Here is a 13,544-nt window from a genome sequence, read left to right as displayed (position 1 = left end):
CTCCATCAGCGGTGGCGTTGGGTCCTCATCACCACTGCGACCCCACTGCAGGGGGGGGGGGACACATGGTGCGTCGCCGCTGATGGAGCTGCTGCAGCTGGATTACATTTTCACCCTGATGGAGCCATGTTGCATCTCAGTGGTGGTCCACTTCCCGGTCCTCCATCGATCAGAACAGAGGCCATTTTGTGTCCCGTTCTGACACATTTGCTGACATGTTTCATTTGGGAACAGATGTTAACACGATGGAGGTGCAGATGGAAATCTCTGCTTTCAAAATTCAGTTATTAAACTGTGTGGTGAATAATTGTTTTAGGAGATGCTTATTTGCAAAGAAAAGTGCAAGGATTGAAGAGAAAATTGTTTTCTTTTCTGTCTTTTTTTTGAATAATACGCCGATAATAAGAAGCAGTTTCATTTGTGGAAAAAATGTTTGGATTCAAGGTGATATTTATGATGTTAGTGCGTCGTTTTTTAATGTAAATACAGTAAATGCAATTTACATCCAAGCCATTGTCAGTTGAGTTCACACAATACTGAATAGGACTATCGGGTCCACGCGGTTGAGATCCTGTTTCACCTGGTGCACTGCACACAGGAAGTGATTTGTTTTCCGTGAGGAGAGACAGAGGTAGCGGCAGCGTTGCACTTGTAAAGTGAGAGGCTGCAAACAGGTTGGAGTATGCAAACACAAAAGAAGCGCTCACAAAACAACTTCTGAAGTCGGAAAAAATCTGTTCAAAATCTAAACACACAAATTTGCTGTTTTCAGACGAACGACACAGCAAACTTACATTATTAGAAGTTCTTGAAGATATCGGTAACAGCAGCAACTGTAGCTTTATCATTCAAATCTTACTGATACCCTTTTAGCAGATGTTTCAAAGGTGATGACTATGTGAGGACCTGAGTTGTTTTCCTCCCGCCAAAGTGCACCTGTTCTTTTTCCAAATTAGCCGACAGTGTCTGTTACGGTGGCGATAAAGACAAATGGCTTTAACTGTGCTTCTGTCTCTCCCCTGTGCTCTCCTGCACACTGGCCCTTCTCTTCCTTCTCCTTTTTTTTCCACCCTCCCTCCATGGCTGTGGTCAGAGTGCCAGCTGATGAAGACAGAACGGCCCAAGTCCAACACATTTATCATCCGCTGCCTGCAGTGGACCACTGTCATCGAGCGCACCTTCCACGTGGAGACCCCTGAGGAGAGGCAAGCAAGGAGCGCACACCTCTCAGCTTTCAGAGCAGCGGAAAAACACAAATCATTTACACGCATTTGCCCCGCCTGTTTAGCAGTTTAAGAGATTCTCTGCTTTTTAAACACGTGCGCAACGTACACATTCAATCATTGTTACGCTCAAGGCCCACTGGCTGTTGGCAGGACTCAAACTTGTAATTACCTTCCTGTTGATAAGAAGACAATTATGCGATTGGGCTGCTGGGCTTACGCGTCGGTTAATGGCTTGATATAATCTTTGCTTGTGCTTGTGTCTCCCTCAGGGAAGAATGGACCAAAGCCATCGAGACGGTGGCAGAAGGTCTGCAGAAACAAGAGGAGGAGATGATGGATTCCTCTCCAGACCCGATGGATATGGAGGTCTACCTTACCAAACCTAGACACAAAGTGGTATGGACCCTTTCACACTGAACTGTGCATGTTCTCTGCCACCCTTTAAAACACTGCTCACCACGTTTCCGTGTACGCAGAGGTGTCCGTTCATTCTCGCGCTCTATTCCGGGTAGTGGTGATTTCTCGCCAGGATTATGTATGTCCGTTATACACGTGTGAATACCGGTGGTCCTGTTTCCATGGTTACCGTCCTCTCTGCGGTCTCCTTTGTCCAAAAAGGACCAACCGGACTTTACGCGAGCACACCTCAAGACACTGACGGACCTCTGTGCAGACACTAATACATCTACAAGGTTTAATTAACATAAAAAAAAAACCTCAGCCACCTTCATTCCTCCTCCTCCTCCTCCCCCGAGTGAGTTGTTTCCGCGATGACCATTAATCTTCTCCTTGACCCTCCTCTACCTCACGTGAACTCTCAGCCCACCGACTATGTTCTACTTTTCCCGCCGTGGGTGGCTTAGCACCAGATAGCATGTCCGCCCAGGTTTTACACCCCCACATGTGTCCATGCCATGAAGCGCTGAGGCCGGTGGATTATATGTCCCCCACACAACCATTTTCAACATTCTCCTCCATGCAAGGGTCAGAGGTTAACTGACGCACAACCACATTTAGTCCAACGGATTAGAGGAGCGGGTGAAATAGTGCCTTAAATGCTTCTTTTGTTGTTCTTCTCTCATGTGTCCTGGCTGGTTTAGTGCGTGAGTTTGTTCATACTGCTGTTTGTAACCTTTTTTTTAATACTCTCTCTCTCTGGCCCTGCAGACTATGCACGACTTTGAATACCTCAAACTCCTGGGAAAGGGCACTTTCGGAAAAGTTATCCTGGTAAAAGAAAAGGCCACAGGACGCTACTACGCCATGAAGATCCTAAAGAAGGAAGTGATCGTAGCAAAAGTGAGTGGATGGCAGTGAGCCAGGGAAAAACACTAGAGGGAAGGGCAGCGGGGCTGTGACTGATAGCTAAATGGTTATTCATTGTGAGAGTTGTACACTTACTCTGGCTTGTTTGTTTTTTTTTATCCAGGATGAAGTGGCGCACACACTCACAGAAAACAGAGTCCTCCAGAATTCAAAGCATCCTTTCTTGACGGTAAGGAAGTCCGTCCGTATACCTAAACCAAGCCTTATTCTCACTCACAGAAATCCTCCAGGGCGTCCTCCATCCAGCCCAGCAGCATGCTTTCAGAAAAAAAGGGGGCATTTTCACCAGGAATGTTGTGAAGGGCTGTTCTTACAAAAGTCTTTTTATAGCAACACTGGTCGCCCCTTTTCTTTACGTGTTGACCGTTTTCTCTACGAGTCTGTATAAACTGTCAAACTTTTTATAATTCTCTTTTCATCAGTTTGGTGTGATGAAATAGTAGCGATGTTTCACGTCGCAGTTTCCTCTTCAGAGTTCTGCTTTGAGCATTGTTGTTTTGCCGCCTGCAGGGACTGAAATACTCCTTCCAAACACACGACCGCCTGTGCTTTGTCATGGAGTACGCCAACGGCGGCGAGGTAAACCACTTTATCCGTTAACTGCCATCAATTCTGCCCTCGTCGGTGTGGGCTAAACAAATCCGAGTACCTTTGAGCCCGTTTGTCGCTGACTGCACTAACCTATCATCTCTTTATCGCTCCCCTGCTCCCACGTTGCCAACATACATCTCCCCACGTTTCTCCTCAGCTTTTCTTCCATCTGTCGAGAGACCGCGTGTTCTCCGAGGAGCGGGCACGGTTCTACGGTGCGGAGATAGTGTCGGCGCTGGACTACCTTCACGCTGAAAGAAATGTGGTCTATCGAGACCTAAAGGTAGGAGTTAAAAGCGCATCTTTGCTCTCTTATATCCTCGCCGTCAGCCACTTTCTCTGCCGCACCCTCCACCTCACCACACACACACTCACACCCTTCATTTCTCCCCAGGCAGGATATAAATAGGGTTTGCCTTCATCCAGAGCAGCAGCAGTGGCCAGAGCTTATTGATCTGCCTCCCCCAGATCAGTCTCTAGACCTCACTGCAGCTGGAAGAGAGGCTCAGTCCATTCAGCTATAGCTGCAGTCGTACAGAAATAAACACCAGTCTCTCTCTTTAAACTCATCACCGTGTGAGTGAATGACATCATATTATAAGCTGGCAGTACAACAGTTAAAGAGAAAATGACATCAACATCTGCCAACCATCTGAGAATAAAAGGAGGTGCAAGTTTTCAGCTGCTTCTTTTTTTTCCTTTCTTTTTTTCAATACAAATCTCTTTATAGTCTCATATAAAGATGAGATCAGAGATGGATGCTGCAGACTGATAGGACATGATTAGGTTTAGGAGGACTATAGGGGGCTATCAGTGTTGCAGTGGCATCTGTGGGCCCACTACTTCCAGCTGATAAAACTATAGCAGCCAGGTCAGCACAGCTTTCTCCCCCTCCCTCTGTCCCTTGGGTTTATGAGGCAGGCTCCCAGTCTGCTAGGGCTCTGCTGAAAATGCCAGGATAGCAGGAAGGGAGGATGTGCTGACTCTGGCCGGGCACTTCTGGCCACGTGTGAGCTACAGCTGCCAGGTGACTTTAACTAAGGGGTAATAAAAGACCAGCTTCAAGTCATGACACTGCATGATGAACATACCCAGCTTATTATCTTGTACATTTGCTCATTAGGTGCAAATACATGTTTAAAAAAAAAGAAAAGTAGGGCAAGCAAGTTTTTATGATTTTATGATTCCATGAGGCACTTTTTCTAATTAAAAATATTTGATCTGATTGTTGTAAAGAAAAATGAAGAATCTGTGTGTCTGTGTTTGCATTTTCTTCTCAATCGCTCATCTGTTTGACTTCAAACCTTGCAGGTGTATTGCTAAAGAACCAAAAAAACTGCAGTATGATGGTGGATGTGTGTTCATTTTTTCTGATTTACTAAAAGGTGGAAGTGCACCACGAGGGGAATTCAGCACCCAGACCATTTACAGTGCACACAAGCTATTGTTTTCAAGCAAGGTTCACCTACCACCCACAATCAACTCTACTAGCACTTTGAACATTTTCATACAGACTCCATTAGAGCACAAAGGGGGGGACACAAGAATGTAGAGCTGCAACTAACGATTAATCTTTCGATTATTTTCTCGATTAATGTCTGTCAACGATACGTCATCCAGTTTATTCTTGCGTCATTAATTCATTCTTTAGCAAAAAAACCTTTATTTTCTAAGTTCACCTTCCAGAATGTCTTTCTCCTTTAACTGACAATCTTTCATTTTCTACTCTTTAGCTGGAAAACCTTATGCTGGACAAAGACGGACACATAAAGATCACCGATTTTGGCTTGTGCAAGGAGGGGATCAAAGACGGCGCCACCATGAAAACGTTCTGCGGGACGCCGGAGTACCTCGCACCTGAGGTAGTTACAGAAGTGATTGTTCTCCTCACATCAAAGCCAGAGTGACAAATTAAAAAGAAAAAAACAACCAAATGCCTCCAAAACAGGCTCAGATCGAGTAAAATACAGCAGATTTTAGGTAAAAAAAAAAAACCTGGTCGGATGGTGGATCCAGATGAGCTGCACTGGAGGCAATGACTCCCACAAAAGTCAGGGTTGAGTCCTAACAAGTGGTTTTAAGGCACATTATCTAAATACAGGCTCTTTCTGCCTTATTTCTGTGGACTGAGCACTTTCATACTTTCATGGTATTCGAGGAGTAGATTCCAAACATAAATGCAGCGTATGTTGCTGCCCTCGGACCACAGTCGATGAGAAGCATGTGGAAGGAAAGGGCAGCTGTCTCAAAATGCCTTCCTAATCTCCATCTGAAGTGGAGTTAATGAGTGTGTGCCGTGTGCACAAGGCAAGGCAGCGCTGCTCTCTTGTTGTGTTTGCTGTACGGGGATGGGTGTGGCTACTCCCTGTTGCGTGCAGGTATGACAAGTGCTCTAGCGAGCTGTGCGTGTAACCCGATATTTCATTGTGAGTGTGGAAGGTGTGTGGGTGTGAGACGGTACGCGAGTGTTTGCCCTAGCCCCTTGCCTGTTGCCATAAAAATGTTTTCCGGAAGATGTTGACACAGTTGCCGTATCGTTGTTTTTAGACTCCATTTGGAATTTTCTGTTTCGTAAGGGAGGAGGAGGAGGAGGAGGAGGAGGAGATGGGGGGCGTTATGGGTTGCCAGTACTTGAGGAAACGTGAGCTTCCACCCCTGGGGGAAATGAAAACATCACACAAACACCGCTTTGGTTACAGCTGTTGTGTTGTGCACCAGGAGAGCCACGGCTTCCACTGCTGACCAGGGAATGCCTCACCTGACCTGGGGGCAGCACCAGAGTCACATGTTTCATAGCTGACTTATAACACATATCTGTCCTGTTCATCAGTCAGCTTTCAGCACCAGGCCATTATGGCACTGGCCAAGTATCTGGCCAGAGATAAAAAAAAAAGTTTATTTCTCCTTTTTTTTAAAAAAGAAAGAAGGAGAAATTCCTGAGAGCTCCACCTGTCCACCCTACGCTTTCACTCACCCACTCTGCTCCTCCACAGAGAAGCACAGAAGTCTATGACACCTCCAGCCTCGGAAGCAGAGCACAGGGAGACATCAGGGGGTGTTACCATAGCAACAGGGTCGCTGGCGAGCCTCACTATGGAGTGCGGGCCAGGCAGTGTTACAGGTTGTTCTGCAGTAAACAATGACCTTGTTGTGTGTGCTGCACAGGAATGCTGTAACGGCTGGGAATATTCCACCCAGAGCAGGGGGAGAGAGAGAGAGAGAGAGGGAGGGAGAGAGAGGGAGGGAGGAGAGACCCAATCTGCAAAAAGCCAGAGCAGTTTGTCTCTGGAGGAAGGAGTGGGACAAATTCACTTTGTCACATTTATTAAGTAGTTACAAGAAGAAAACCATTATTGGCTGAGGGAATTTGCTTTGAGGCAATAAGTACAAAGAAAAATGTGGACAGGTTTAATCTAGCCACTGAAACTGATCTGGATTCACAAGCCTGAAAGATTAATGGCTGTCGGCATTGAGAAAAGAAAGTGCAGTATGTAGAGTGGGGGGGCTCCGGCGCAGCAGCAAGTGTTGGTGCTTTTATCCTCCCCTCGCCTCCCCCCTGTCTGTGCTCCGTTGGGGCAGTGTAATAGTATTTGGGGCTGAGGCCCAAACAGACAGGGAGGCAAGCAGTCCTGGTTACGTATATGAGGGATGAGCTTGGCTCCTGCGCTCCTGGCAGCTTCACAGCTGTGGTGCTCTTCTACATATATGGGGCAGCTGCGGGCCCAGCTGTCGCACGGTGTGAATCACACGACAGCAGCGCTGGAAATAGAGACGGCCCAGTAATCCTAGCCCCACACCGGCTTCACGTTACTCCCACTGCCCTCACAGTCCTCCTCCTTTTGATGCTCACCACAGCGTCAGGCCAAGTACCCACAGACACACGCACAGCTGTGTGCGCACGCACCAACATAGTAGTTTTGTACCTTTAACGGACACGTCCATCTGTTTTCTCTCTCTCTCTCTCTCAGCCTGTTCACTGTTGTGTCCATATCTAATTCTATTAATCCGCCCATGTCTTTTTGCCTAAGCGTCTATTTTTAGATCCAAATTGCCTACTAGCATCACGCTGCTGGAGGTTTAAGAGAACAGGCTGTTCTCCTTGTCTTGATTTCACCTTCAACATCCGCCTCGCAAGGTAGAATCCAGTACATGTCCCCGGAGACCTTGGAACAACTCCGCTCAGCAGCACATTAGTCATGCAACAGGTTGCTCTGCTCAGTGAGCACATTAAAAACGGCCAAGAAAAAAAGTCATCCTATATGGAAATGATTAGACAAAATATTTTCCTGTCGGCGACCGGTTGTGTGCATTTAGTGGTTTTCTTTCCGAGACCCCGGGTTCTGTGTTTGTTGCCACACATTTTGCTTATTTAAGTGACTCGCACCTCTGCTGCTTGTTGATCTGTATATGTTTGTGTATGTGTGGAGAGGCCTGTGGTGATTAAATATGCAGGGCTCCAGGGGAAACTCTATCCCCCCAGCTCCTAATGTGAGATGTGAGTCACTGCTGGCTGTGGCTGCCTCAGAAGCCCAGACCAGTGGTGGGGGTGGGGAGAGAGGCAGGTGATTCTTTGGGGTGGGGTGATGGGGGCAACCCAGTTGCTTTAGGGTTTGTGTATCCAGCCTAAAGGGCTGCTGTCTTCACGGCCTTCTGATGTCCAAACACTGCTTCGAAAACCCTCAGTTTGTTGTGTAAATATGCCGTCACAGCTGCTTTCAAAAGTTAGAATAAGGCTACTTTCAAAAGAACTGTGTCTATCCAAAAACACTCAAAACACACTGTATTTCAAGTGACTGGTGTAAACAGGAAACTGATTCTCTTCTCTGCTGTCAGTTTCTTTAGCTGCGTCATATTGAAGTTCTCAGTTTTTTTGCCTTCTTGTGCTTCAGTAAAACCCCTTCCTTTGTCACCTACTGTAGGTGCTAGAGGACAACGACTACGGCCGCGCTGTGGATTGGTGGGGTCTGGGAGTCGTGATGTACGAGATGATGTGCGGCAGACTCCCGTTCTACAACAAGGACCACGAGAAGCTGTTTGAGCTCATTCTGATGGAGGAAATCCGCTTTCCTCGGACACTTGGGCCCGAAGCTCGCTCACTGCTCTCTGGACTTCTCAAGAAGGAGCCAATGCAGAGGTGAGGACCCGCTGTCAGGTCTATGTGTCTGTGTGTATATATATATGTATATACATAACATTTCATGCTGTTTTCCAGGTTGATAGGATCATTTGTCTACTTGGCACTTCATTTATAACGTCAGTAAACATTTTCCTTTGGCGTTACTGGTGTCAGTTGCTAATTTCAGATCTTCTTTAATAGAGCATGATGTCAGTTTGGTAAATGATGTCCCCCGTTTGGAGATGACACATATGAGTGGACAGCAAAGTTTATTTTGCAGCCTGAAGACTACGTCTCTGATAATCCCAACGATTAAACGAGTTTTAACTTTTGTCCCGATCTTCCAGGTTAGGTGGAGGTCCTGACGACGCCAAGGAAATAATGCAGCACAAGTTCTTTGCGGGAATTGAATGGCAGGATGTTTATGAAAAGAAGGTCAGTCTCTAAAATGTTTATGTTGTTTCCCCCCCCTCCGTTCACCACTTGTGGGACAATAAACCCCAGTCGCTGTCGCCCCCACGAGGCTTCAATAAAGTTCTGTCGCATGAAAAAAAAACACCGCCATCCAGAAATGATACTGATTGTCATCAGAGCGACAACTGTTGCCAAGCTGACGGGCGGCGCAGATGTGCTGATATGTTTGTCTTGTCTCCTTTCCAACAGCTGGTCCCGCCGTTTAAGCCCCAAGTTACCTCGGAGACAGACACGCGATATTTTGACGAGGAGTTCACAGCACAGACCATCACCATTACACCACCTGGACAAGGTAAAACCCAAACACTGGCACATGTAGTGTGACACTTTCTGACACGGTATGTTCTAATTGTCATCACATCTCAAAAACGAGAGCGAGCACATGCGGTGATGACAGCAGACGCTGTAGTTTTATTATTTATAAACTCCTTTAATGTCACCTTTTATATTAAAAACGTCAGGTGTCAGGAAGTTTGGTTATCTTCCTTTGTACAGAATATTTCTTTACCAATAAAGACACCATTCTTACTCCCTTGAGAGCACTCTGCCCTCTTGTGGAGAACCAGATGAATGTCACCAGATAATGTGGAGAAAGCCTATTTGTGGGTGCAGAGTTTACACAAGCTCATCCTAAGGCAATGAAAACAAAAAGGCTTTCTATTTCAAAGCATTTATGCTTAGGAGCGGTATGTTTAGTTTCTGCCAAGTAACCTAAATGTGACAAATTATAACTTTTAAAGGGAGCAACACCAAAGTATGGGAATTCAGACACAACCAGAGGTGGAGAGAGAGAACTGAAATATTCTACTCAAGTGAAAGTACCACCATTTTAAGTACAAGTGAAAGTAACTGGTTTGAGATTTACATACATTTACAGTAAAAGTTACTTAGTTACTTTTTTAACAAGGTTCTATCTTGTGTCGTGCAAAAAGGACAAGGGGACACAAATGTCACATGAATAGTTTTCAATTAAAGGCAAAACTTTACAAATGAAAGTGCTGACAAAATAAAATATGTAAACACATAATGTGTGAGTCAAACTGGGTCAAAGGTCACAGTTGCTTTAACTTTCTCACTCAATCAAGCCCCTTAATTAACACCTGTCCTCATTCAGACTCCAATTCAGGCCAACATTTTTTTACTTGGTAAAATTAAAATAAAGTAAATGACAAATATTACATGTAAAGTAATATTAAAGTACAAGTACACAAAAAAACCTATTTAATAACAGTAATGCAAGTAAATGTAATTCATTACTTTCCACCTCTGGACACTACACTATTGTTTTATGTATACTGTACAGTGGCTTGTGTATCATATAGTCTGGTGTGTCATCTGCTCCTTTATTTAAGAAGATTCATTGGATTAAATATGAAGATGCAGCAGATTATCACCATTTATGACATCAGTGTTTCTTTTAAATATGCACTTTATTCAAGTAAATTGATCTTCATCCTCCTCAGTGTTTCTCTTGCAAACGGAAATTCTTGTTGAGTCATTTTCCTCCTGTAGCTTAATTGTCTCTAAAGATGTCTCAAACTTTTTTTTCATGACATATATTATTATGGCATAATGGACCCATATGCCTTGTTGTAAACGTCGTCTGGAGCTAAGTGGTTTCCTCTTCTGCCCTCTAGATGACAGTATGGAGTCCTTCGACAGTGAGCGGAGACCCCACTTCCCCCAGTTCTCCTACTCTGCCAGTGGGACGGCCTAAAGCGACTCTCAAACCTTCCTCTGGTCTCACTATTCCCCCCACCCCTCCCACCTGACTGCACTCTCAAAAACACATAAAAAAAAAAAAGTGGCCAGGTCTCTCCCAGCGTTTGTCTGCAGACGCCCGTCGATGGATGCAACATTTACAATCTGAAATATTTGAGTCGTTTAACAGGAGGAGGGAGAGAGAGAGGATGAAACAAAGATATCTGTGGTTGTTCTGTGTGGCCTTTAAAGACTGACCACAGAGAGAGAGAGTGAGTTAACACTATACCCTGCATTTCCTGGTTGTTATGTTGTATACAGAGCAGGCATCCATACACCATAATGAGTGGGGAAATGTAGCTATGCTGTGCACAAATTAGGCCTCTGCTATTCTTTTTTTTTTTTTCGAAAAGGGCCATTTTTGTATTGAACATATACAATTAAAAACAGTTTTAAATAGAAATGGGCATACTGTGGACCAAAAACATCATGTGAGCAGAGTGTGTGTGTGTATGTGTGTGTATGTGTGTGCGCGTGTGAGAGAGAACCATATTTTCCTCCATTTGATTTCTGAACAATTCAAACACCATCAAGACCAACGACATTTCTGACTTCGAACCTGAACGTGAATGTACCGTGTGTTAAATAAATTTTTTTTCTTCTGCACACTTTGCGTGTGTGTGAAACATGGCTGACCCCCCCTCACCCAGACTGAAATGCCATCTTCCTTCAGAGGATGTTTATCACTCTTCTTCTTCTTCTTCTTCTTCACTCTGCTGACTAACACTTCCACCGGTCGCTCTGTCGGCGTCGCCGTGCCGCACCTCGATGGGTTTTCATAAATCAATTGTGCAATACAGACGGAATTGAGGAATGACAGACATGCATAGAGCGCAGAGTGATTAATCATTAAGGTTAAAAAAAACAAAACATGGATTCCTTTTATTACAGTTTGCACATTGGAGTCTCTGCCCAGTTTCCTGTTCAGGAACATAACTCGACCCCCACAGTCCTCCTTGAAGAAAGTGCTTATAGTTCCCGATGCCTTTATTCCTCCATATTCTGCTGCAGCCACCACCTGGTTTTCCCTCTGATCGGGGTCATGCAGTGCTGACCCATCAGAAACTCTTCTCTCCTCTGGGTTTTTTTCCTCCTTGTACAGTACAGTATTGGGTGTTTTCCACCTAGTGCATTCACTGCAGCCTCAGTGAGGTCACGTAAACATACTACACTTCTTTCTTCTTCTTTTTTTTTTTTTTTTAGGAATACTTTGCAAACTGGGCTTTTGGATAAAACACACACACACAGAGTCATCTTTAAGTTACTTCTTTTGGGGGAGAATTGATGTCCCCCCCCTTCAAGAGCTTCATGAGTTATTTATATGAGACCAGCAATGACTAAAATGAGTTTTACTGTGCCAATGATATGCACTTTGCTGCCCCAAAATGATTGTATTTGAACTCTTATTTGTGCTTTATGGTTGGTTAAAGACTAAATTAGCTTCTTTTTTTTATAATGTAAATTGAAATGTGGATACAAATAAAACAAGAACTTTGTTTTGTTTGAATGAATTTTCTCCCCTTTTTATAGATTACGGCCGAGGCTAAACTGAGACAACTGAGAAAGTTTTTGTTTGTTTGTTTTTTTTTTTCTTTTTTCTCTTCAAAGTGTTCAGAAAAGTTTCCAAATGTGCTTCAGTATTTTTAAGAAGACGGATAATCATTATTTTTTTTCAAAAGTGCATCGTGCGTTATTGAATGTATTGGTTTTTACGATTTATGTGTTCACTTCAATCATTTTGCAAACATCCTCTGTTTTTTTTGTTTCTTTCTTCAATCTGATTGTTACTTATTCCTATGCACACTTACCTTTTTGCTGTCACATTTTGAAAATAGGGAAAAAATGCATTTTATACTTTTTAATTTCAACTTTTTTTTTGTACCTGCCCTTCCATTTTCCTGAGACTGAGGACACCAGCTTTAGTAAACAAATAATATAAACTTTGTACACTGTTTTTACTTGTCTTGTTCAAAAATGATGAAATAAAAGGTCTTAACATTAAGCTGTGTACCTGTACATTTCCATGTTTCTGGTCGGAACGAGGGCCTTTCTGCGTGGAGTTCCGCATGTGTGCGTGCGTAAGTATCAAAAGTTGTTTTTTTGATATAAAGTCTAGTTAAGTTTTAGAAGTAAAAGAGTTGTGGGTTCAAATGTTGTGGGTTGTGGGTTCAATTCCTGGCTCTGCTAAATCTATATGTGTCCTTGAGCAAAGACACTTAACCCCATGTTGCAGCGTGTGAATGGATGAAAACTGTTGTGTAAAGCAGCTCATCAAAACTAGAAAAGTGCTCTATAAATACAGACCATAATACCAACTCTTCTTCTGATTTTATTTGGGAGTATTGAGTAACAAAGATAGTTAAGATATGTGACTTTTGTACTTACTTTGTACAGTAACAAAGTATTTGTACTTTGTTACATTTACAACACTGATCTAAACCTGACTGTGGTGACAACCTACACACACAAAGCATGTGTTCCAGGACTCGGTTCAGACTCTGGCGGTGTCAGGGCCATCTTGGCCCCGTTCTCCGCCTCTGCAGGACGACTCAGGTCCACGTCTGGGGCTCTGCAGCTGGTCTGAGACAGGGAGAGATGTCTCCCCCGGGCCCCTCGGGCAGATGGTACAGTCTCTGGAGCAGATGTTGACAGCCACAGCTTACAGTCTGTCTCTGGGCAGGGGCTGTAAATGTGCAGCGCCACACAGCGGGACAGAGGGTTTGGCTTCTGTGTGCTGCCCAACTGACAACCATCCCTCACCTGAGTCCAGCTGCACTGCCCAACACACACACACACACACACACAGAGCTGGAGCTGCTGCAGCTCTGCCACTGGCTTCCCGAGGGTGATGTAGTGTTGTGCTGTGTGGAGGAACTGTCACTCACACATTTACAGCAGTATGCAAGGCAAGAGGTTTTTTTTGCACTGGATGCACAAATGTGTCCTTATAACAGTTTTACAACAAAATAATAATAGTATACAGTTCTGGAGAAAACTTAGAGACATCATTCGTTTTTTCATCCTCTTCATCATTTTAATTTTGTTCTGTA

General features: G+C 44.4%; 1 protein-coding gene across 3 annotated transcripts in view; it reads left to right on the top strand.

Moving 5' to 3' along the window:
* The window catches only part of akt1 (v-akt murine thymoma viral oncogene homolog 1), a 33,052-nt gene extending 20,556 nt beyond the window's left edge, over positions 1 to 12,496 (top strand). For all 3 annotated transcript variants that reach the window (XM_044017394.1, XM_044017393.1, XM_044017392.1), the window contains 11 exons: positions 1,094 to 1,205; positions 1,496 to 1,622; positions 2,394 to 2,525; positions 2,656 to 2,721; positions 3,063 to 3,131; positions 3,301 to 3,426; positions 4,877 to 5,005; positions 8,063 to 8,277; positions 8,607 to 8,694; positions 8,923 to 9,025; positions 10,371 to 12,496. In XM_044017394.1, the coding sequence (XP_043873329.1) occupies positions 1,094 to 1,205; positions 1,496 to 1,622; positions 2,394 to 2,525; positions 2,656 to 2,721; positions 3,063 to 3,131; positions 3,301 to 3,426; positions 4,877 to 5,005; positions 8,063 to 8,277; positions 8,607 to 8,694; positions 8,923 to 9,025; positions 10,371 to 10,450 (1,247 nt within the window). In that variant the 3' untranslated portion in view covers positions 10,451 to 12,496. The remainder of the gene's footprint in view (positions 1 to 1,093; positions 1,206 to 1,495; positions 1,623 to 2,393; positions 2,526 to 2,655; positions 2,722 to 3,062; positions 3,132 to 3,300; positions 3,427 to 4,876; positions 5,006 to 8,062; positions 8,278 to 8,606; positions 8,695 to 8,922; positions 9,026 to 10,370) is intronic.
* Positions 12,497 to 13,544: the final 1,048 nt, after the last annotated feature.

This window comes from Solea senegalensis, unplaced genomic scaffold (genome assembly GCF_019176455.1).
Source record: "Solea senegalensis isolate Sse05_10M unplaced genomic scaffold, IFAPA_SoseM_1 scf7180000015355, whole genome shotgun sequence".
NCBI lineage: Eukaryota > Metazoa > Chordata > Actinopteri > Pleuronectiformes > Soleidae > Solea > Solea senegalensis.
Note: the sequence above shows the minus strand (reverse complement) of the source record. Positions and strands in the feature narration are given on the sequence as shown.